The 17,997-nt window shown below is 39.3% G+C and overlaps 1 protein-coding gene across 9 annotated transcripts in view; it reads right to left on the minus strand.

The window, feature by feature from the left end:
- The window catches only part of PHKA2 (phosphorylase kinase regulatory subunit alpha 2), a 311,493-nt gene that overhangs the window by 223,596 nt on the left and 69,900 nt on the right, over positions 1–17,997 (minus strand). For all 9 annotated transcript variants that reach the window (XR_011600403.1, XR_011600402.1, XM_070943836.1 and 6 more), the window contains exons 5-8: positions 17,312–17,480; positions 13,549–13,631; positions 12,660–12,740; positions 10,879–10,977 (exon numbers count right to left, since the gene is read on the minus strand). Coding sequence is in view for 7 of the 9 variants with exons in the window: in XM_070943836.1 (XP_070799937.1) it covers positions 10,879–10,977; positions 12,660–12,740; positions 13,549–13,631; positions 17,312–17,480 (432 nt within the window). In the remaining 2 variants the exon portion in view is untranslated. The remainder of the gene's footprint in view (positions 1–10,878; positions 10,978–12,659; positions 12,741–13,548; positions 13,632–17,311; positions 17,481–17,997) is intronic.

A 17,997-nucleotide genomic window follows, 5' to 3' on the forward strand; every position in this document is an offset into this window, starting at 1 on the left:
TTGAAGGGCAATGATGTCCATCTGCAGTCTGCTCAACTCCATGTCAATGGCAGCTGTCTTACGTACGTCATCTATCTCTTGTAAATCGTCAGAAAGGCCGGGGGTCATTGTCCGAACATTCCAGGTGCCCAACTTTAGGGCTAAAGTTTTCTTATGTTTGTTGCATGGTGCAAAGTTATCGATCTGCTTGTCGGCTTTGACCCTAAACCCCACGCACCCTGTGAGGTTAACAGACCGTGGCAGGGCAGCACCTTACTGGCTGGGGGCTGCCCAGCTTAAGGCAGGCGGTAGCTGCCCAATGAGGTACAATGACCTCTCCGACCGACGAAAGTGGCCCCTGGCGTCACACTCTACGCCAATCAAGCAAAGACTTATAATCGGTAACTGCCACTTCCCGTGTTGTTTCAATGCTGTATGCAAAGCTGGAGTGTCCTCTCCAGAGCATGAAGCCTGGGTAGATTAATATGGAGGATAGACTGTTACCCAAGCAGCAGATTCCCCCCTCTCTGTGTCACTGAAATAGTCCAATGGAACGGCAAAGCCGATACGATTAGTTCCAGCTACGTTGCAGGAGTTACCAGAATGTTATTGTACACAGTCACGAACTGCTTCCGGGACTCCGGCTCCGGATTTTGCCTCAAGGTTGACTCCTGAAGCCTTTTCCAGTAGTAGATTTGATTTGACTTGATTTGATTGAACTTTTATACCGCCCTTCTCCCAAAGGACTCAGGGCGGTGTACAGCCATATTAAAACACATATAAACTCACAAAATTTAAAAATAATTTAAAACGAATATATAAAATTTGGCCCACAAAGTTAAAAGCTAACAAACACCCAATTTAAAATTCATATTAAGCCAGCCCGGCCTGTTGGAACAAAAGAGTCTTAAGGGCGCGGCGAAAGGTACGCAGGTCGGGGATCATACAAACCTATAGGGGCAGCTCATTCCAGAGGGCTGGTGCCCCCACAGAAAAGGCTCTCCCCCTGGGTGTCACCAGTCGACATTATTTGGCCGACGGCACCCTGAGGAGCCCCTCTCTGTGGGAGCGTATTGGCCGGTGTGAGGCTATCGGTGGCAGATAGCAATCTCGTATATACCCAGGTCCTAAGCCATGGAGCACTTTAAAGGTGGTGACCAACACCTTGAATCGCACCCAGAAGACCACCGGGAGCCAGTGCAGCAGGAAAGGTGTTACATGGGTGCGCCACACTGCCACAAGGCAGTGGAGGTTTGAAATCAGAGTTTCTCTTCTCCTAGAAGATGGTTCTGCCGGTTTATCTGCCGTTGGGGCATAAAGTCCCCTTCCGCCTTCAAAACAGTTGACCATCTTCTCCTGTAACACTGGAAAGGGGCCCTTATGAGGTGCTACCAGCAGGGCCAGCTGGACCAAGGTTTTTTTAGAGAGGTGTTACTCCTCTAGTCCTCCTCCTCACTCCAGGACTTCTGCTCCAGGTTTTGCCTAGAGCAGTGATGGCTAACTTTTTTGCCATCGCGTGCCAGTAGCGGCAGGAGCAGGGGGGTCATGTGTGCGTGTGCCCACATCCATAATTCAATGCACCCACCCTCCCGCGCATGCGCATCTGACCCATTTCCCCCTGCTTTTGTCACACGATGGCATGGTGGGCCTGGTAGGCCCTTTTTTCCCCCTCCCCAGGCTCCAGAGGCTTTCTAGGAACCTGGGTAGGGCAAAAACAGCCTTCCCCATACCCCGAGGCCTTCCGAAGGCCAGAAACAGCCAGTTTCCCGGCTTCAGGTGGGACCGGAAGGCCTGGAAATCAGTTGGCCGGTGTGCGCATGCACGCTGAAGCTGAGCTAGGGCAAAACTTGTGTGCCCACCAATATGGCTCCGCGTGTCACCTGTGGCACCCATGCCATAGGTTCGCCATCACGGGCCTAGAAGTTGACTCCTGAAGACTTTCCCACAGATAGGTATAGCCACAAAGCAGTGGAGAGTGAATCATGTGACTGCAGGGAGGAAAGACCTTTACCCTCCTCATGGGTAAATCTGCTTGTTTTTAGGGGGAAGGGGAGTGTCTGTTTGCGAGAATGAATCATGTGATTGCAGGGAAGAAAGACTTCCAGCTCTCCTCATGGGTAAATCTGCTTGTTTTTAGGGGGAAGGTGAGTGTCTGTTTGAGAGAGTGAATCATGTGACTGCAGGGAGAAAAGTGCTCCAATTCACCTCATGAATGAATCTGCTTGTTTCTAGGGGGAGGGGAGAGTGGCTGTTTGATTGAGTGTAAGTGGGAAGTCTTGTTAGCTGTGTGCGTGGGAAAAACAGGTTAGATGGTGTCCATTAGCCTTGGAAGGCAACTTATGTAGGAGAAGGAAAACTCCGATATTAGTAAATTGGAATGAAAAAAGATACAGATTAGATACGTAAGACAAGGCATTAGAATTTTATGACTATCATTTCAGTGCAAACGAGGGACAGGAAACAAGAGAAGAAATAGAACACAAGAAACAAGAGGAACTAACAAGAGAAGAAATAAATATACAAGAAGAAAGTGAGGCTGAGAAAATAGAGCAAGCAGAACGAGAAGGAGCAAGAGCAAAAGACCAGAGAGAAATAAGAACAACTAGGAAAGCAAGACCTATATATAAGTGATGGAGATGGAAGCTGAAACTAAACTGTTCTCAGTTAATATAAATGGATTGAATTCTCCTATGAAAAGGAAAACATTTTTAGACGCCTACAAAAATTGAAATTAGAAATAATTTGTCTCCAGAAGTTCACATTAAAACCCAAGATAGTAAACTATTGGAATACCCCAAGATTGGAAAAGTTTATTCTTCATTAGCAAAACAAAAGAAAAGAGATGGTTTTATATATCAAGAAAACAATAAATGCCAACCAAATTTATACAGATGAAGAAGGAAGAATTTTGATGGTGGAGTTAGTAATAAATCAAAGAAAGATACTTCTGATAGCAATTTATGCACCAAATAATAAACAAGAATTTTATTTTAAAAATTGCATAAGATAATTGAAATGGATTATGAAAATATATGTTTGTTAGGAGACTTTAATGCAATGGTAGATACAAAATTGGACCATACAAAATTTACTACCATAAGTAGTAAAATAGGTAAAAAAGTAAGGACGATTCTTCCTGGGACTTTCTTCAAAATGGCAGAAGAAAGGGTATATAGGATACATGGAGAGAAATAAACCCAGAGAAAAATTAGTATACATTTTACTCAAATAGACACCAATTATGGTCCAGAATTGACATGATATCCTTGGAATTGAGCACAAATCTGCAAGAGATAGAGATAGAAACGAACTTATGGGCTGACCACAATCCAATAAAAATGAGTTAGAAGGGACAAAATAAAAAGGTGAAATGGATGCTGAATCAGTCGATATTAAAAGATAAAGAATATATTAAAACAATAGAACAAGAAATGGAATTCTTCAAAGTGAATAGAAAAGAATAGACTTCATTACAAAATGTGTGGGACACAGCCAAAGTTAGGGGGTTAGCCATAACCTATACAGTGAGAAAAAATAAGAAGAAACAACATCAACAGATACTAGAACAAGAGTATAAAAGACTTGAAACTGATTTACAAAGAGAACTGCAGAAGAGAAATTTAAAATTACAAATGGAAACAATAAAACATAAGTTAAATCTACCATGTATCCCAGAAAATAAGGCCCTGGTCTTATATTTTTTTGAACCCCGAAATAAGGGCTTGGCCTTATTTTCGGGGGTCTTATTATTTTGGGGCACAATTTGGGGGTGGCAGGTGGGGACGGGTGAGGAGGGGGAGAAGCGAGGGGCAGGAAGCGAGAGGGAGAGAAGAGATGGCAAGAATCATGGCTGCTTTTGCAGCCGATTTTGAGGCTGCAAAAGCAGCAGGAGGCCCAATGCGTCTCGCGTCCCCTTCAAGAACAGTCTTACCTCAATCGGTTACCAAGACCTTGGCCCCAGTCCAAGCTCCCTTGGGTGGAGCCTGCAGCCTGGTGCTTGAGAGGGTTTTTTTTTTGGGGGGGAAGCCTTTTTATGCAACCCAGCTTCTCTTTCAGGTGGGCAGGAAGCCCCCTCCTACCATGCAGCCAGCTGATTGAGAATCGGGCAGTCCTGGGAACCATTCCCTGGCTGGACATGGAACTCTGGCAGGAAGGCATCTCCTTTGGGCTACTGAGCACCAGCCTGCATGCCTATTTGGCGTTGCAAGTGCCAGGCTACAATCCTGGGTCTGGTGGATGCTGCACCTCTTGGGCCAGCTGTGCGCAGAGCTGGCACGAGAGATTCTGCAGCCACCAGGGCCAGGGCCCGAAAAACGCCTGGCTTGGCATAGCTGTAGCCCAGCCCCTGCAGCACCGAATAGGTGTACAGGCCAGCATTCAGCAGCCCAAACATTTGACAATGCAGGCCAGCGCCTATTGGGTGCCCAAACACTTTTCACCCGCTTCGTCTCCCTCTGGGCGAAAAGTGCCCGGCAGTTCAGGAGATCAAATATCTCTCTGTGTGTGTGTGAGTGACAGAGAGAGAGAAAAAGAGAAAGAGTGGAGGGGAACCAGGTAAGAGGACCAAGCCTCCCCTGCCCAGAAGCAACGTGCAGCCTCTCACAGTAAGGAGAATTGTCTGCAATTCTCCTTACTGTGAGAGGCTGCACGTTGCAAAGAAGAACGAAGTAAGGCAGTGGGGTGGTGGAGGACAAAGCAAGGCAGGGGCTGCAGAGCTGCCCCAAGGCCCCGCATCAGCTTACCTGAAGGCCCTTCAGCCAAGCCACCCATGCCAAACGTTCCCCCTCCCCCCAGGGCAGCCACATCCCTTCATTAACATGCTTTCCAGCTCCATTCTCTGCTGCGTGTTCAGGACAAGAGAAGCAGTCTGTTGGTAAAAAAAAATCCTGCCAGGGACGTCTGTGCTGCGATCCCAAAGAAAGGACAGGCTGCAGTAACCCCCACCTTTTTTCCCCCTGCTGATCATTCTTTACTTGGGATTGCAGCACAGACACCCCTGCCAGGATTGCAAGGTTGAAGGCTTCAGAGGGAGCATTTTGGGAATGTGTGTCTGTACTGCGATCCCAAAGAAAGGACAGGCTGCAGGAAAATCCACCCCCCTTTTTCCTGCTGATCGTTCTTTGCTTGGGATTGCAGCACAGACACACATCCTGAAAATGCTCCATCCGAAGCCTTCAGCCTTGCAATCCTGCCAGGGGCATCTGTGCTGAGATCCCAAGTAAAGAAAGATCAGCAGGAAAAGGGGAAGGAGGCTGGCAGCTGGGGAGGTGCTCTGGAGTTCTGGGCCGAGTTGCACAGCCCTCGCTGGCTCAGCTGATTATGTGGCTGAACCTCCGGGAGGTAACCAGGGAAGGGAAGGGCTGCCCCCTGTGCTGGCCAAGTCCACCCCTTCACTAGGGCTTATTTTCAGGGAAAGGCGTATATTTATGCCCACCCCAAAAATCAGGCTTGACCTTATTTTCAGGACATATCATATTTTGGGGGAAACATGGTAATGGAAAAGGAAGATTTGGCACAACAAATTAAAAGATCAAAACAATTTTTTTTGAAAACACAAATTAATCGGAAAAATGGTTAGCATATAAATTGAAAAAGGAGAAAAAGGAGAAAGAAAAGAAACTGATAAGTAAATTGCAAGATGGGGTGGCACACATTTTTGTGGTATGAGAAGAATAAAATATACAGATACTTCCAAAGACATTATGTAAGAAATGCACTACTTCTAGTGTGGGAAAAAGTTAAAACAAAAAATTATAGGAAAATATCCATCTGGCTTTCTACGATGGAAGCACTGATACATCCAAATGTTATTAACTTGGAAAGAATTGTAACATATAAACACATCTTAAATCAGGGGTCACCAACTGGTGGTCCGCGGGCCACTGGTTGTCCATGAGAAAATTTTAGTGATCCACAGAAAAATCTGGATATTTGCATTTTTTATGTTTTATTACCAAGTTTCCCCAGGACTTATTTTCTTTTAGGCTTGAAAATAAGCACTTTGGTTTATTTTCAGGGTGGTCTTATGTTTTTTGAGGTGCAGGAGGCAGCGAGCACGATCACTTCATTAACCCCTTAATGAAGCCCCTTAACCGCAGCCTTTGGATCAGCTGAGCCACCGAGGGCCAGGAATTCTTTCTTTTACTGTAAGCACATGCTTACAGCAGCCCGGGGGGGGGGGGGATTCCAACGGGCCACATGGCTTTCTGCCTCATCGTAGCAGCAGCCTGAGCAACACCTGAGCTCCAGGCCTGGCGGAGTGCAAACCATGGTCGCTGTCTCCTCCAGAGCCACAAGGTGAGCTGAGGAAGAGAGGGGCCCTCAGCTGCAAGGTTGCCTGGCGCCGTGGGCAGGGCTGGGGCTAGCAAGAGTGTCCTGGAAATGTCTCCAGGCACCCAGAGAGGCAGAACTCCCAGCCCTTGCTGGCTCAGCTGATCTGTGGGCCACAGTTAAGGGGCCAAGCAGCCATGAAGTGACCAGGGAAGGGAAGGGCTGCCTCTTGTGCTGGCCACGCCCCCCCCCCCCCCATTATTTTACAAATGTATTTATCTTTTTTTAAAATTCATATTAGTGGTCCGCAGGATTTAAAATTATAAATTTAGTGGTTCCTAAAGTCCGAAAGGCTGGCGACTGCTGTCTTAAATGAAGATGGGGAACTAAAAACAACACAGGAACTGCAAAACCAAGGAAAACAACTAGCATGGTGGCCACACTTGCAAATACAATCAAGATACGTGAAAGATGCAAAGACACATGGATTCTATAAAGAGCCAACAGTACTTGATCAGATATTTTTAGGGACGGATGAAAAATTAATAAATAAAATATAGTTATTTGTTAAGTTATAAAATGGAAGATGAACAAGTGAAAGAAATGATGATAGCGTGGGCAAAAAACTTTGGATATACCATAAAATTAATATAATATAAATATTAATTAATTAATTAATATAAAATGGCAAAAGCTTTGGGACAGAAATTTCAAATTAACAATGATAACAACCTATAAGGAAAATCTGTATAAAATATTTTATAGGTGGCATTTGCCACCAGCAAGACTAGCAAAGATGTTTAAAGATATGTCCGCAAAATGTTGGAAATGTAACCAGATACTGAGTTCCTACTACCACATGTGGTGCACTTGTCCAAAAGCAAAAAAAATTCTGGACGAGAATACATACATACATGGTTAGAGAAAATGATAAAACAACACATAGATCTGAAACCAGAAATATTTCTGTTAGCTATATTACCAGAAAATTATAACAAAAGGGTTACATATGTAATAATACAAGTGTTGCGGTCAGGATATGTATTATCAAGTATTGTGTCTCTTTTTTATAGTCCTTTGTCAGTATTCCTAATAGATATGTTTCTGGTCTGAGGGGCACTTTTTGGGTGGTGATTTCTTCCAGCTGATTTTGAATTGTTTTCCAAAATTTTTTGGCCTTTGGGCATGACCACCACATATGGTAATAGGTCCCCTTCTGTGTTTTGCACTTCCAACAGTTCTGATTCGCATTGGGGAACATCCTTGCCAGACGTGCGGGGGGGAGATGCCACCTATAAAACATCTTGTATGTATTTTCTTTGTAGGGCACGGACATTGTCAGCTTAGTATTTACTTTCCACATTTTCTCCCAATTTTCTAGGTTAATATTATATCCAAAATTTTTAGCCCAAATAATCATATTTTCCTTCACCACTTCTTCTTCCAATTTGTATTTTAATAGATAATTATATATTTTAGTTTTTAATTTATTGTCTGATTGCATTATGATTTTATCTAATTCATTTCTTTCTTTTTGGATTCCAAATTTTTTCATGTCGATTTTATATCTTGATTTTATCTGTAAATACGGCCACCAATCAATGTCCGTGCCCTGTTGTCTCAATTCGTCTCTTGTTTTCATTTCTCCCTCTGTGTTCAACAATTCGTCATTGGTTTTCATCTTGTCTATATCCATTGTGTTCGGATAGATTTGGGCCTCCATGGTTGATAACCATCTTGGGATTTTATCATAGTGTTTTATTTCGGTCCAAATTTTTGCCTGACCGCAGCCAGAATCACTTTCGCACAAATGTGGAAACTAGAGGACACGCCATCAGAGGAAAAAATAATACAAAAAACAATGGAATGTGCGGAAATGGACAAACTTACCAAAGAGATACAGGGAAAAGAAGATTCAGATTATTACTTAATCTGGCAGAAATGGTACAACTGGTTAGATAAAAAGAACACGAAAGGGAATACCACCCAATGATACAAAAATAAGGAAATAAAATGAAATATCATTGTATAAACATTGATACATGATGAAAGATAAATATACATAGATATATAGATATATAATTACCGAAGTAGCTCTATTTTTAAAGTTCAAGCTGTAAGACTTGACCTCTCTGTATAGTTAGTTTATGTATAGTTTGTTTAAATGTCTACGTCTGTATATGTATGTTTGTTTATTAAATAAAAAATTAAAAAATTGTAATAATACAAGTGTTGATGGCAGCGAGAATTGTACAACATTGGAAAAATAAAGACACACCAAAGATGAAAGTATAATTAGAAAAATATTAGACTGTGCAGAGATGGATAGATTAAAATTTATTATAAAGCATAAGGAAGAAACAGAATACTTTTTAACATGGGATATGTTCTATCAATGGTTGGATAAAAGAGGTGGAAACTAGAAGATGAAAGATTAATAATATATATAAGAAAAGAATGCAAGAAATTATATTATATACATAAGCAAACATTAGTATTAATATTACTATTATTATTAGTATTAGTATCGTTATTACCAGTACTATCATTATTGCATACTATAAGTAAATGATGCAAAAATTTTAGTATAAACAAGTAATTATTACTATTTTAATTATGGTTGTTATTATTACTCTCATCAGCAATTATTAATATTTTGTATATACAAATGGTTCCAGATATTAAGCATTTATGTATTTTAAAGAAGAAAAAAATGTATAAATAAAGAAAAAGGCCACCAGGGAAAAAAAAAAAGCACTGGGCCTAAGATAGAACCATGTGGTACCCTACTGCTTTCTTCCCTCCATGTAGATGTAGTACCATTAAGGACTACTCGTTCAGTACGGTTTGTCAGGTAGTTACAAATCCATCTGGTGGTGAGGCTATCTATCCCACTTTTTTCTAGCTTACCAAGAAGTAGGTTGTGGTCTACTTTGTTGAATGCCTTACTGAAGTCTAAGTATACTATATCCACAGCATTTCGCTGATCTACTAATTTAGTCACTTTGTCAAAGAATGAAGTAAGTTTGGTTTGGCATGATCTGTTTTTAACAAACTATTTGTTTCTATCTGTTTTTTATTATTTTTTCCAGCACCATCCCAGGTATTGATGTTATGCTGATTGGTCTATAGTTTCCTGGATGGTTTTTCCCCTCTTTTTTGAAGATGGGAACCAATCAGCTCTTTTCCAATCCCCTGGTAGTTCCCAGGGTTTTTGAAAGATGTGGTACAATGGTTTTGATATGACATCTGCCAGTTCCTTTAGAACTTTGGAATGTAATCCGCCAGGTCCCAGTGATTTATATTCATCAAGATCATTCATCAAGAGAATAGGTGTTGTCAGCCTCTATGATGCTTGCTTGCTATCAGCTGCCATAGTAATGGGGGGTGGGGAAGTATAGGTATTTGGGTGGGGAAGCAAGCTGGTGCAGATGTCTCGTGATGTAACCAAAAAGGGAGGAAAAGGGATGCTCTCATCACCTTCTGCGCAGCTGAATGGACTTGTTGATAGCCAGTCAAGGTCAAGCGTTCTGGCATACTAGATGGATGGGGCCATCTGAAGATGCACCTCACATGACACCATGGGGGGCTGAGGATTGGACATTAAGCTAGGATCCTTGGGAGGAGGGATTTGGGAATACTTTCAATATGTAATTTTCGCGCCTTTAGCCTCAGATCTTGCTTTTCTTTCATTGCTATCAGTTCATACTCAGTAAAAGTACTTTTCTCTACAAACATGGAGTTGGGTTTTTTCTTTCTTGAGTTTTGAACGGAGGCACACCTGACAGGTGTTCTCTTTTTTATTTCTAGTCTGTCTTTTACAGTTATGTTTTGGGTAGGTTGGGTTATAGTTTCTTTTTGTGTGAAGACTGATGCAAAGAATGTGTTAAGCAGCTCTGCTTTCTCTCTACTGCCTGTTATTTCCTTGCCATCTCCTCTCTTTAGTGGATCGACTGTTTCCTTGAATTTTTTCTTGTTATTTATATGTTGGAAGAAACTTTTTTGTTATTTTTGACTTTTGTTGCAAATCTTTGTTCATTTTCAGCCTTTACTTTTCAGCTTTTATCTTTGCAGATTTGGGCTATCTGCTGATATTCTGCCTTAGTTATGTGTCCCTCTTTCCATTTTTTGCACTTATTCTTTTTGCCTTTCAGTTTATCAGAGAGATCTTTGTGCAACCATGCTGGTTTCTTCTTGGATTTCTTGTTTTTCTTTTTCAGTGGTATTGTGCTGGACTAGGCTTTTATGATCATATTTTTCAGAGTTTCCCAAGCTTCTTGAGTTGTTTTCCCCTTTAGGATTTTCATCCAAGGAACTTTTCCCAAGCTCTCTCTGAGTTTGTTAAAATCAGCTCTTTTAAAAGAGAAACTGGCAATAGATCTGGGAGACAGATTATGTAAAAATGATTATAATTAATCCTTCAAGTCACTTACCAGATGCTGCTTTCAAGTATGGAAGGTGAATTAGAGAATATAAACATTTCAGAATTCATAAAAGGAAATTCATATTTCTCTCCTCAAACACCCCCTCCCCCCATCCCTTAACTTCACATATATTGTTTGGTTAAGAGCTTTAAAAGGACTTTGTTACAGCTTCTTGGATATCCCAATGAAAAAGACTCATATTTACCTGACAATGTTCAACTTCATCTGGGAGCACATGAATAACTGACTTATGTCCTCCTCCAGCTCCAAACAGGTCCAGCTCATCAATTGCTTCCAAAGCAGCCTTCAGAAAAACATTTGTCAATTCTTATTACTAGTAAAGGAGATTTAACTCATATGCCTGTATCCCTGAGCCTGCTTGGTGTAGTGGTTAAGGCAATAGGCTAGAAACTGGGAGACCTGTGAGTTCTAGTCCCAACTTAGGTACAAAGCTAGATAGCTTTGGGTCACTCCCTCTCTCTCAGCTCTAGAAAAGAAGCAATGAACATAGTACATAAAATAATAGAATTGAAAGGGACTTCGGAAGTCTTTCAGTCCAACCCTCTGCTTGAGCAGGAACCCCTATATCATTTCAGACAAATGATTGTCCGGTATCTTTTTGAAAGCCTTTAGTGATGCAAAACAAAGCATTTCTGAATGGCAAAGCATTTCTGAAGAACCTTACCAAGAAAACTTTAGAGACTGGTCCAGGAAGTTGTCAGGACTCCCGGCTGACTCAACGGTACCCCTCCCTCTAAAAAGAGTATCTTTATATAAATTTATGTAAAGGTAATTTCAATTTGGATGAATTTCTCCCATGTAAGTGAGCATACAGATATTAAATAGTTTATGCACAAACTATTAAAAATAATTAAGTATTAAGGGAGTGTTAAGTATTCCAAAAGAAGTATTTTGCAACAAGCAGGCATGAGTTTAAAGCATTTATTTTCAAATCAGTTGCACAAATCTTGCAATCAACTCAGCGGTATTAACACACACAAAAAGACTTCATCCACAGTCCTGTGCACCATGAAACCAGTTTTTAATGCTTTGTCATATTATGTGTTTTCCAATACTTAATTTTAAGTATAGATTTTTAAGTATTAATTTTAAAAACCAAATTTTCACAAAATTTGGTAGTACAGTGGTTTAAAGCACCCTGTTATTAACACAGCTGCCTGCAATTACTGCAGGTTCAAATCTTACCAGGCTCAAGGTTGACTCAGCCTTCCATCCTTTCTAAGGTAGGTTAAATGAGGACCCAGTTTGTGGGGGCAATAAGCTGACTTTGTATAAATATACAAAAGTATGAAGGCTATTGCTTAACGCATTGTAAGCCGCCCTGAGTCTCCGGAGAAGGGCGGCATATAAATCAAATTAAAAAACAACAACAACAACAACAAAACAAGTAGTTTTAGAAATGATCTTGTTTTCTTCAAGGTGACTCAATTTAGTATCTTTATACCGTCCCTGGTTGATATGTATTAACACAACTGCCATATAGTGAAAATAGCAGCTTTAATAAAAACAAGCCAGTTTATATTGAGCTATATTAGCATGAGATCATCATTAAATTGTGTCTGGTCAAAAATATGAATTACAATCCCTTCGGTCAGTTGCAAAAGGATCTATGGTTAGTAATACTTCTATACATCTTAGAACTTTGATCCTGCAGCTAAAGATGGGCAAAATTTAGTTTGTTGATTTCCCTATCCCCAAAACTTCAGTTGGTCCTTATCCACTGGCTTGTTTGCACATATTTTTCTTTCACAGCCAGAAAATTTATCAAGATCCTTATCAAATCAGTAATAAATCTATCAGTTACTACAGTACTTTTTGATTTCAAGTTTAGAAATAAACATGTGAATACTCAGAAATAAGCTTTGTTAAATTAAGTCTATAGGTATAAGTCTCTAAATTTCAATCAACTTACAAGTGGCTATAATTATTTCTGATCTATTTATGAAAAAACAGAAACATTCCTACTTTTGCCATTCCAACAGAGCTTGCATTCAACTCAGGAATGCCCTGATTTGTCTTGTCACCACGTTCCCACATGCCATAATCCTGAAACAAAATAAGAAAAAAATGAGCAATGACATTTTAAAAACAAAGATCCAAAAATATGCAGAAACTATTAGATTAGTGTAATCAATATGGAGCTGCCAACCAAGTCAATCAAGTTGAAAATTGTCACTTTATAGGCTCTAGTTCAAAATTATGAACATGAGTGTTTGCATGAGGAGCAGATGAGAAATATTTCTCCTCAAAGACGTTGGTTTCCCACATTCCATAACCCTTAGGATAAATGCTCTGAGAAAACAAGAAAAAGGAAGAAGGAAAGGAAAGGGAAAAGAAAAATGAAAAAGAAAGGAAAAAAACAGATGGAAGCAGAATCAGGGCTTGGTTATAAACATTCTCAGATTATCTCTTTTCAACCAGGCTCTTCACAATGAACATGGGGAGAGTCAAGAGCTTATTTAGGGAGGGTATAAAGATTGGTTTAACTAGGCTGACTATATGGATTTTATTTGGAATTCTTTGATTGTTGCCTTTTGGTCTGAGAAAAAAATTAACATTTAAAGCCCTTCCTATATGCAAGATTGCATAGTTACATATTTACCCCTTGTATTCCAGAATTGGAACAAGATTTGTGGCATTCTACTTTTCTGTAATTTGAACAGGAGGACCCAAAGCATGTTCCTTTCTATTTTCCTAGAGCTGGGCTAAAGAGATATCTTGAGTAAAGAAGCTAAGAACTCTCCAACTTTAGGGATTAAACAGGATAAGGAGATAGCTATCATTATTAAGTTTCTGACAGGGAGATTTCAAATTATACAAACTCTGGATTTGGAATGCCCATGAAAATACTTACAGCAACTTTATAGGCAGCCTCGATATAAAATACAAGATTCTGTATAAAGGCCACTTCATCAAGTGTGAAAATAATATGCAATCCTGATTAAGAAAGAACCATTATTAAGACATTTAACATAAATCACATATAATAAAATGAACTATTCATGTTTTTACTCCATTCAGTAGTTTATTATTCTTATAGGAAATTTCTCACATAAACAAATTTTAAAAGAAGCATGGGCATATAGGTGGTTTCCTTAAAATACAATCCTTTGCAAAACAATCTGTTTACAATTCATATTTAAACCCAATTAAAATATTTCAGAAAACAACACGTAATAGATGACCTTCTTAAGGGTGAGGAAGACTAAGAATTTTAGAAAGCTACTAGAGCAGTGGTTCCCAAACTTTTTCAGTCTGCCGCCCCCTTGGTACTACAAACTCATCCTCAGTGCCCCGCACCCAGGGGTGGGTTCTACTTATCTTTACTACCGGTTTGCAGCAGGGCCGCGCACACTCTTTGCTCGTGCATGCATGCGCTCTTCTGCACATGTGCAGAAGTGTTTTGATGATGTCGGGGTCAGTGGGCGGGGCCTCCTGCTGGTTTTACTACCAGTTCTATAGAACCGGTGAGAACCAGGGCAACCCACCACTGCCCCCCCCACCCCCTATAAATAGTATTGTTCAGAATAGCGATTTGCACGACCCACTAAGGAAGATAGTAACAGTAAAATACTGTTTTACTGCAGTAAAACAGGCCTGTAGGCTGCTCCAATACAAATCTATCCCAGTAACAAAAATAGCTAACACTATTAGTTAACACTAAAGAAATCCCCTGAATCAACCAATCTAGAGCAGTGATTCTCAGCTGGGGGTTCCTTTTGAATTTGCTGGCCACCAGTGAGTGGGAGAAAGCAATTTCACAGAGAAGGGGATGGAGAGGGTTGTGGGATGAATTCACACCCATTCCCAGACAAGATCAACCTGCAGCCCTCAATGGGGTACAATAGTGATAGAATAAAAATGGATATGGGAAAATACATCTCAAATATGAAGAAAAGAGAAATAAATGGGGTAAGATTGAGAATGAAAAGTAATAGAGTTAAAATTAAAGAAAAAAGGCTGAAGGGGAGATATAAGAACAGGAAAAAGAAGAAGGTAAAGAAATGGGAGAAAGGGAGGAAAACATCAAGAAAGAGAACTGTGGAGAGACTAAGAGAAAATGGTTAAGAGTCAGTGAAAATGTTAATTTGTTAATAAAGAGAAGGATGCTAGTTGTAGAAATTATAGGTGAAAATGCTGTTCAATGAAAAATAGAACAATGTAATGTGAAAGAAAGAATGATTTTGGAAGAAGTACTAAAAGGAGAGAATAAATTATAATATAAGAATTAATTGAATAAGATGGAATATGGAAATTAAATGTAAAACTGAATGAAATTGAAATGCAAAAATGATTCAAATGATATACTTGCAAGAAGTAAAATAAAAATATATTGTTAAAAGTAAAAAGTCTAAGGATTGGAAGATTGTTTGAGTAACGATTTAAAAGAAAAAAATGGAATAAGATAAAATATACTGCTAATAATTAAAAAGATGAGAGGAAATTTTGAGAAATATACTTGATAAATGAAAGAAAGACCGGGGTTGCCTGAACTCCATAGTGGAAAATATAAAATTGAAACTGAATACAGCAGTAGAGAGGGATGAAGGAAGGAGAAGAGAGATGGAAGAAGGAAGGAGAGAGGAGGAAGGAAGAGAAGGGAGGAAGGAAGGGAAGGGAAATTAGAGTAGAGTGAGGGTAAGAGAGGGAGGAAGAGAGGAGGAGAAGGAGAAAGGAAGGGGAAGTAGGGAGGAGAAGAAGAGGGGGGAAGAGAAAGTAAGAAGGAAAGAAAAGAGAGAGGTGGTAGGTTTGAGGAGAAAGATTGCTGTACAATAAAAAAGATGAAATGGAAGAAAGGCAACCCCAAACAAATATAAAGATATTAAGATAAAGAATGAATTGTTAAACTTTAAAGAATAAAAGAGAACAAATATGAATAAATAGCAATAATTAGAAACACACATACAAACATACAATGTATTTTCTTTGAACAGAGTATTTGGCCGGTTCACAAATTTAAACAGTGTTTAGTCATTTCAATTAAATTTACAATTTCTATATTTCCTTTTTACCATATTTATTCCTCATCTATTTTTTTAAAAAACCAATATTACCCTTCATCCTCTTCTCTAATCTTAATCAAATTCAATTTTTCCCTTCTATTCTATATTATACCCCTTCCCATTGTCATCTATTTTTATATCCATCCTCACATTGGTTAATTATGTAACATTACAGTTGTTTAATACAAATTCAACATTTTGATATAAATCAATTAGTTATATAACTATCTTTTTTGTATATTAATCAATATGAACATGAATATTCCAATTATTTCCATGCAATCCAATTTCTTACAAATCAATTAATTATATTTACCAATAATAATAAACCAAATAATTTCCCCCATGTATTCCTCCAAACCACAACTTAACCATTTCTTGCTTTCACACAATATACAATTAATAGTATCTCAATTATTACAATTCCCTAGTTAAATAGAGCTTTCCCCTTATGTTACTCATTTTCACATCTTAAACTCTCCCAATAACCCAAATAGTTTTGCCCATATAATCCTCCAAATCACAACTTAATCGTTTCTACTTTCATCACAATATATAATTTAAAATATTTCAATCTTTACAATTTCCCTAATTAAATTTAAAAATGTTCTAGCTGTTATCCAAGCTACAACTTAATCCTTTTTACTTTCACCACCATATACCATTAAAGGTATTTCAATTGTTACAGTTTATACTTATTCATTTCTAAAAAAAAGAAAAAAAGAAAAACTTATCATTGTCTAGATTTCAAAAATACAAAGACAAATATTCCAATTATTTCATTTTTACAATCATGATTTCCCATTTATTTCTTACTACTATTCATATTTCAATTCTAAATATGTATAACATCTTTCTCTTTCATTTCTTTTTCTCCCTTCCCATTTTTGCCTTTTTCTTTCTCCTTTTTTTCTTTTGTGTTTTAAAAACTTGAACTCTCCTCTTTTGCCCTAAATTTCCCATTGTTTGCACCTACGTTTTTTGAGGAAAAAGAAGAAAAAGAAATCTGCCTCTGCCTAATTTTCTAAAGTTGCAGCAAACAGCAAACAGCCTGCTTTACTTTCAGTTTCGTTTTCAGCTTGATTAGCACAAGGAGAGAAAAAAATATGCTCCAGCAATTTAGCTCTTTGCAGCAAGCAGAAGAGCCCTGCGCAAAACAGCTGAGGGCAAATCAGCTGAGAGTCGGGAGGCCGAACTAATCAACGGGCAAATTAGCCTATGCTGAAGCTGAAATGAGTTGTTTTTTCTTGCTGTTTGCTTGCAAGAAGGTAACTGCTGCGAGGCACAGGCCAAAGGGTGGGGGCCACCCTCCTTGCCACTTAGCGCCCCCTGCCACCCCCTTTTGCCTCTAGCGCCCCCCTGCCGCCCCCCTTGCCTCTTACTGCCCCCCTAAGGCATCCCACCGCCCCCCAGGGGGCGGTACTGCCCCCTTTGGGAATCACTGTACTAGAGGCATGAATGCCAACTTATCCACTCCTGCTTATTGAGTATTGCAAAACAATTAATAAGTCAAATATTGAAGTTAATTAAATTTTTTTTACAGCTAGCTGATTTGACAATACTGAACTTTTCTTAGAAGATTCCAAAGGTCACTATTATTATGACATAGCTTACCTGATGCTGTCATCTGAGCCAGGAAGAGAAGGTAAAGGGAAGTTGCATCTACTTGTAGATGTCCCCACTTGTCATCTGCAACTACTGTTCCACAAGTGGCCGTGTTGTATTTGGCATGCAGGCAATCCTTGGTACTCTGAGTGTGCTTGAACTTTTCAACTTTATCTACCTAAGGAAATCAGGCAACATTCCAAAATCAGTTTTTGAAGCACAAACTTTCATAATTATGATTTTGTCTCAGGACCCAAATTTTGGCATAGTTTAATTTCAGGAGCTTTGATCAACAAAACTTTAATAAAATATTGTGCATGCATGTGTGCACATCTTTGAATCAGTTCTGACTTTTAGCAACTTCCTGCATTAGTCCTTGCAGGGTTTTTGGCTAAATATCAGAAATGGTTTGCCACTGCCTTCCTTCTAGGGTTGAGAGAAAGTAACTTGCTCAAAGATAGATAAGTTTAATAAATAACTAAATAAAGTCACCAACTGGCTTTATGCTTAAGGCAAGACTAGAACTTATGATCTCCCCATTTCTAGCCTGGTACCTAACCACTACACCAAACTGACTTTTTCTCATTCTTATTCAAAATATTTATCAAAACCCAAATTTAATTGAGCAGAATACTTTTGAATGGAATCATTCAGTCTAGTGTGGCAGCATATTACTGCAACAGTAATACCTTGGA

Source organism: Pituophis catenifer, unplaced genomic scaffold (assembly GCF_029215685.1).
Source record: "Pituophis catenifer annectens isolate HBS135680 unplaced genomic scaffold, rPitCat1.0.hap2 SCAF_4, whole genome shotgun sequence".
In the NCBI taxonomy this organism is placed as follows: domain Eukaryota; kingdom Metazoa; phylum Chordata; class Lepidosauria; order Squamata; family Colubridae; genus Pituophis; species Pituophis catenifer.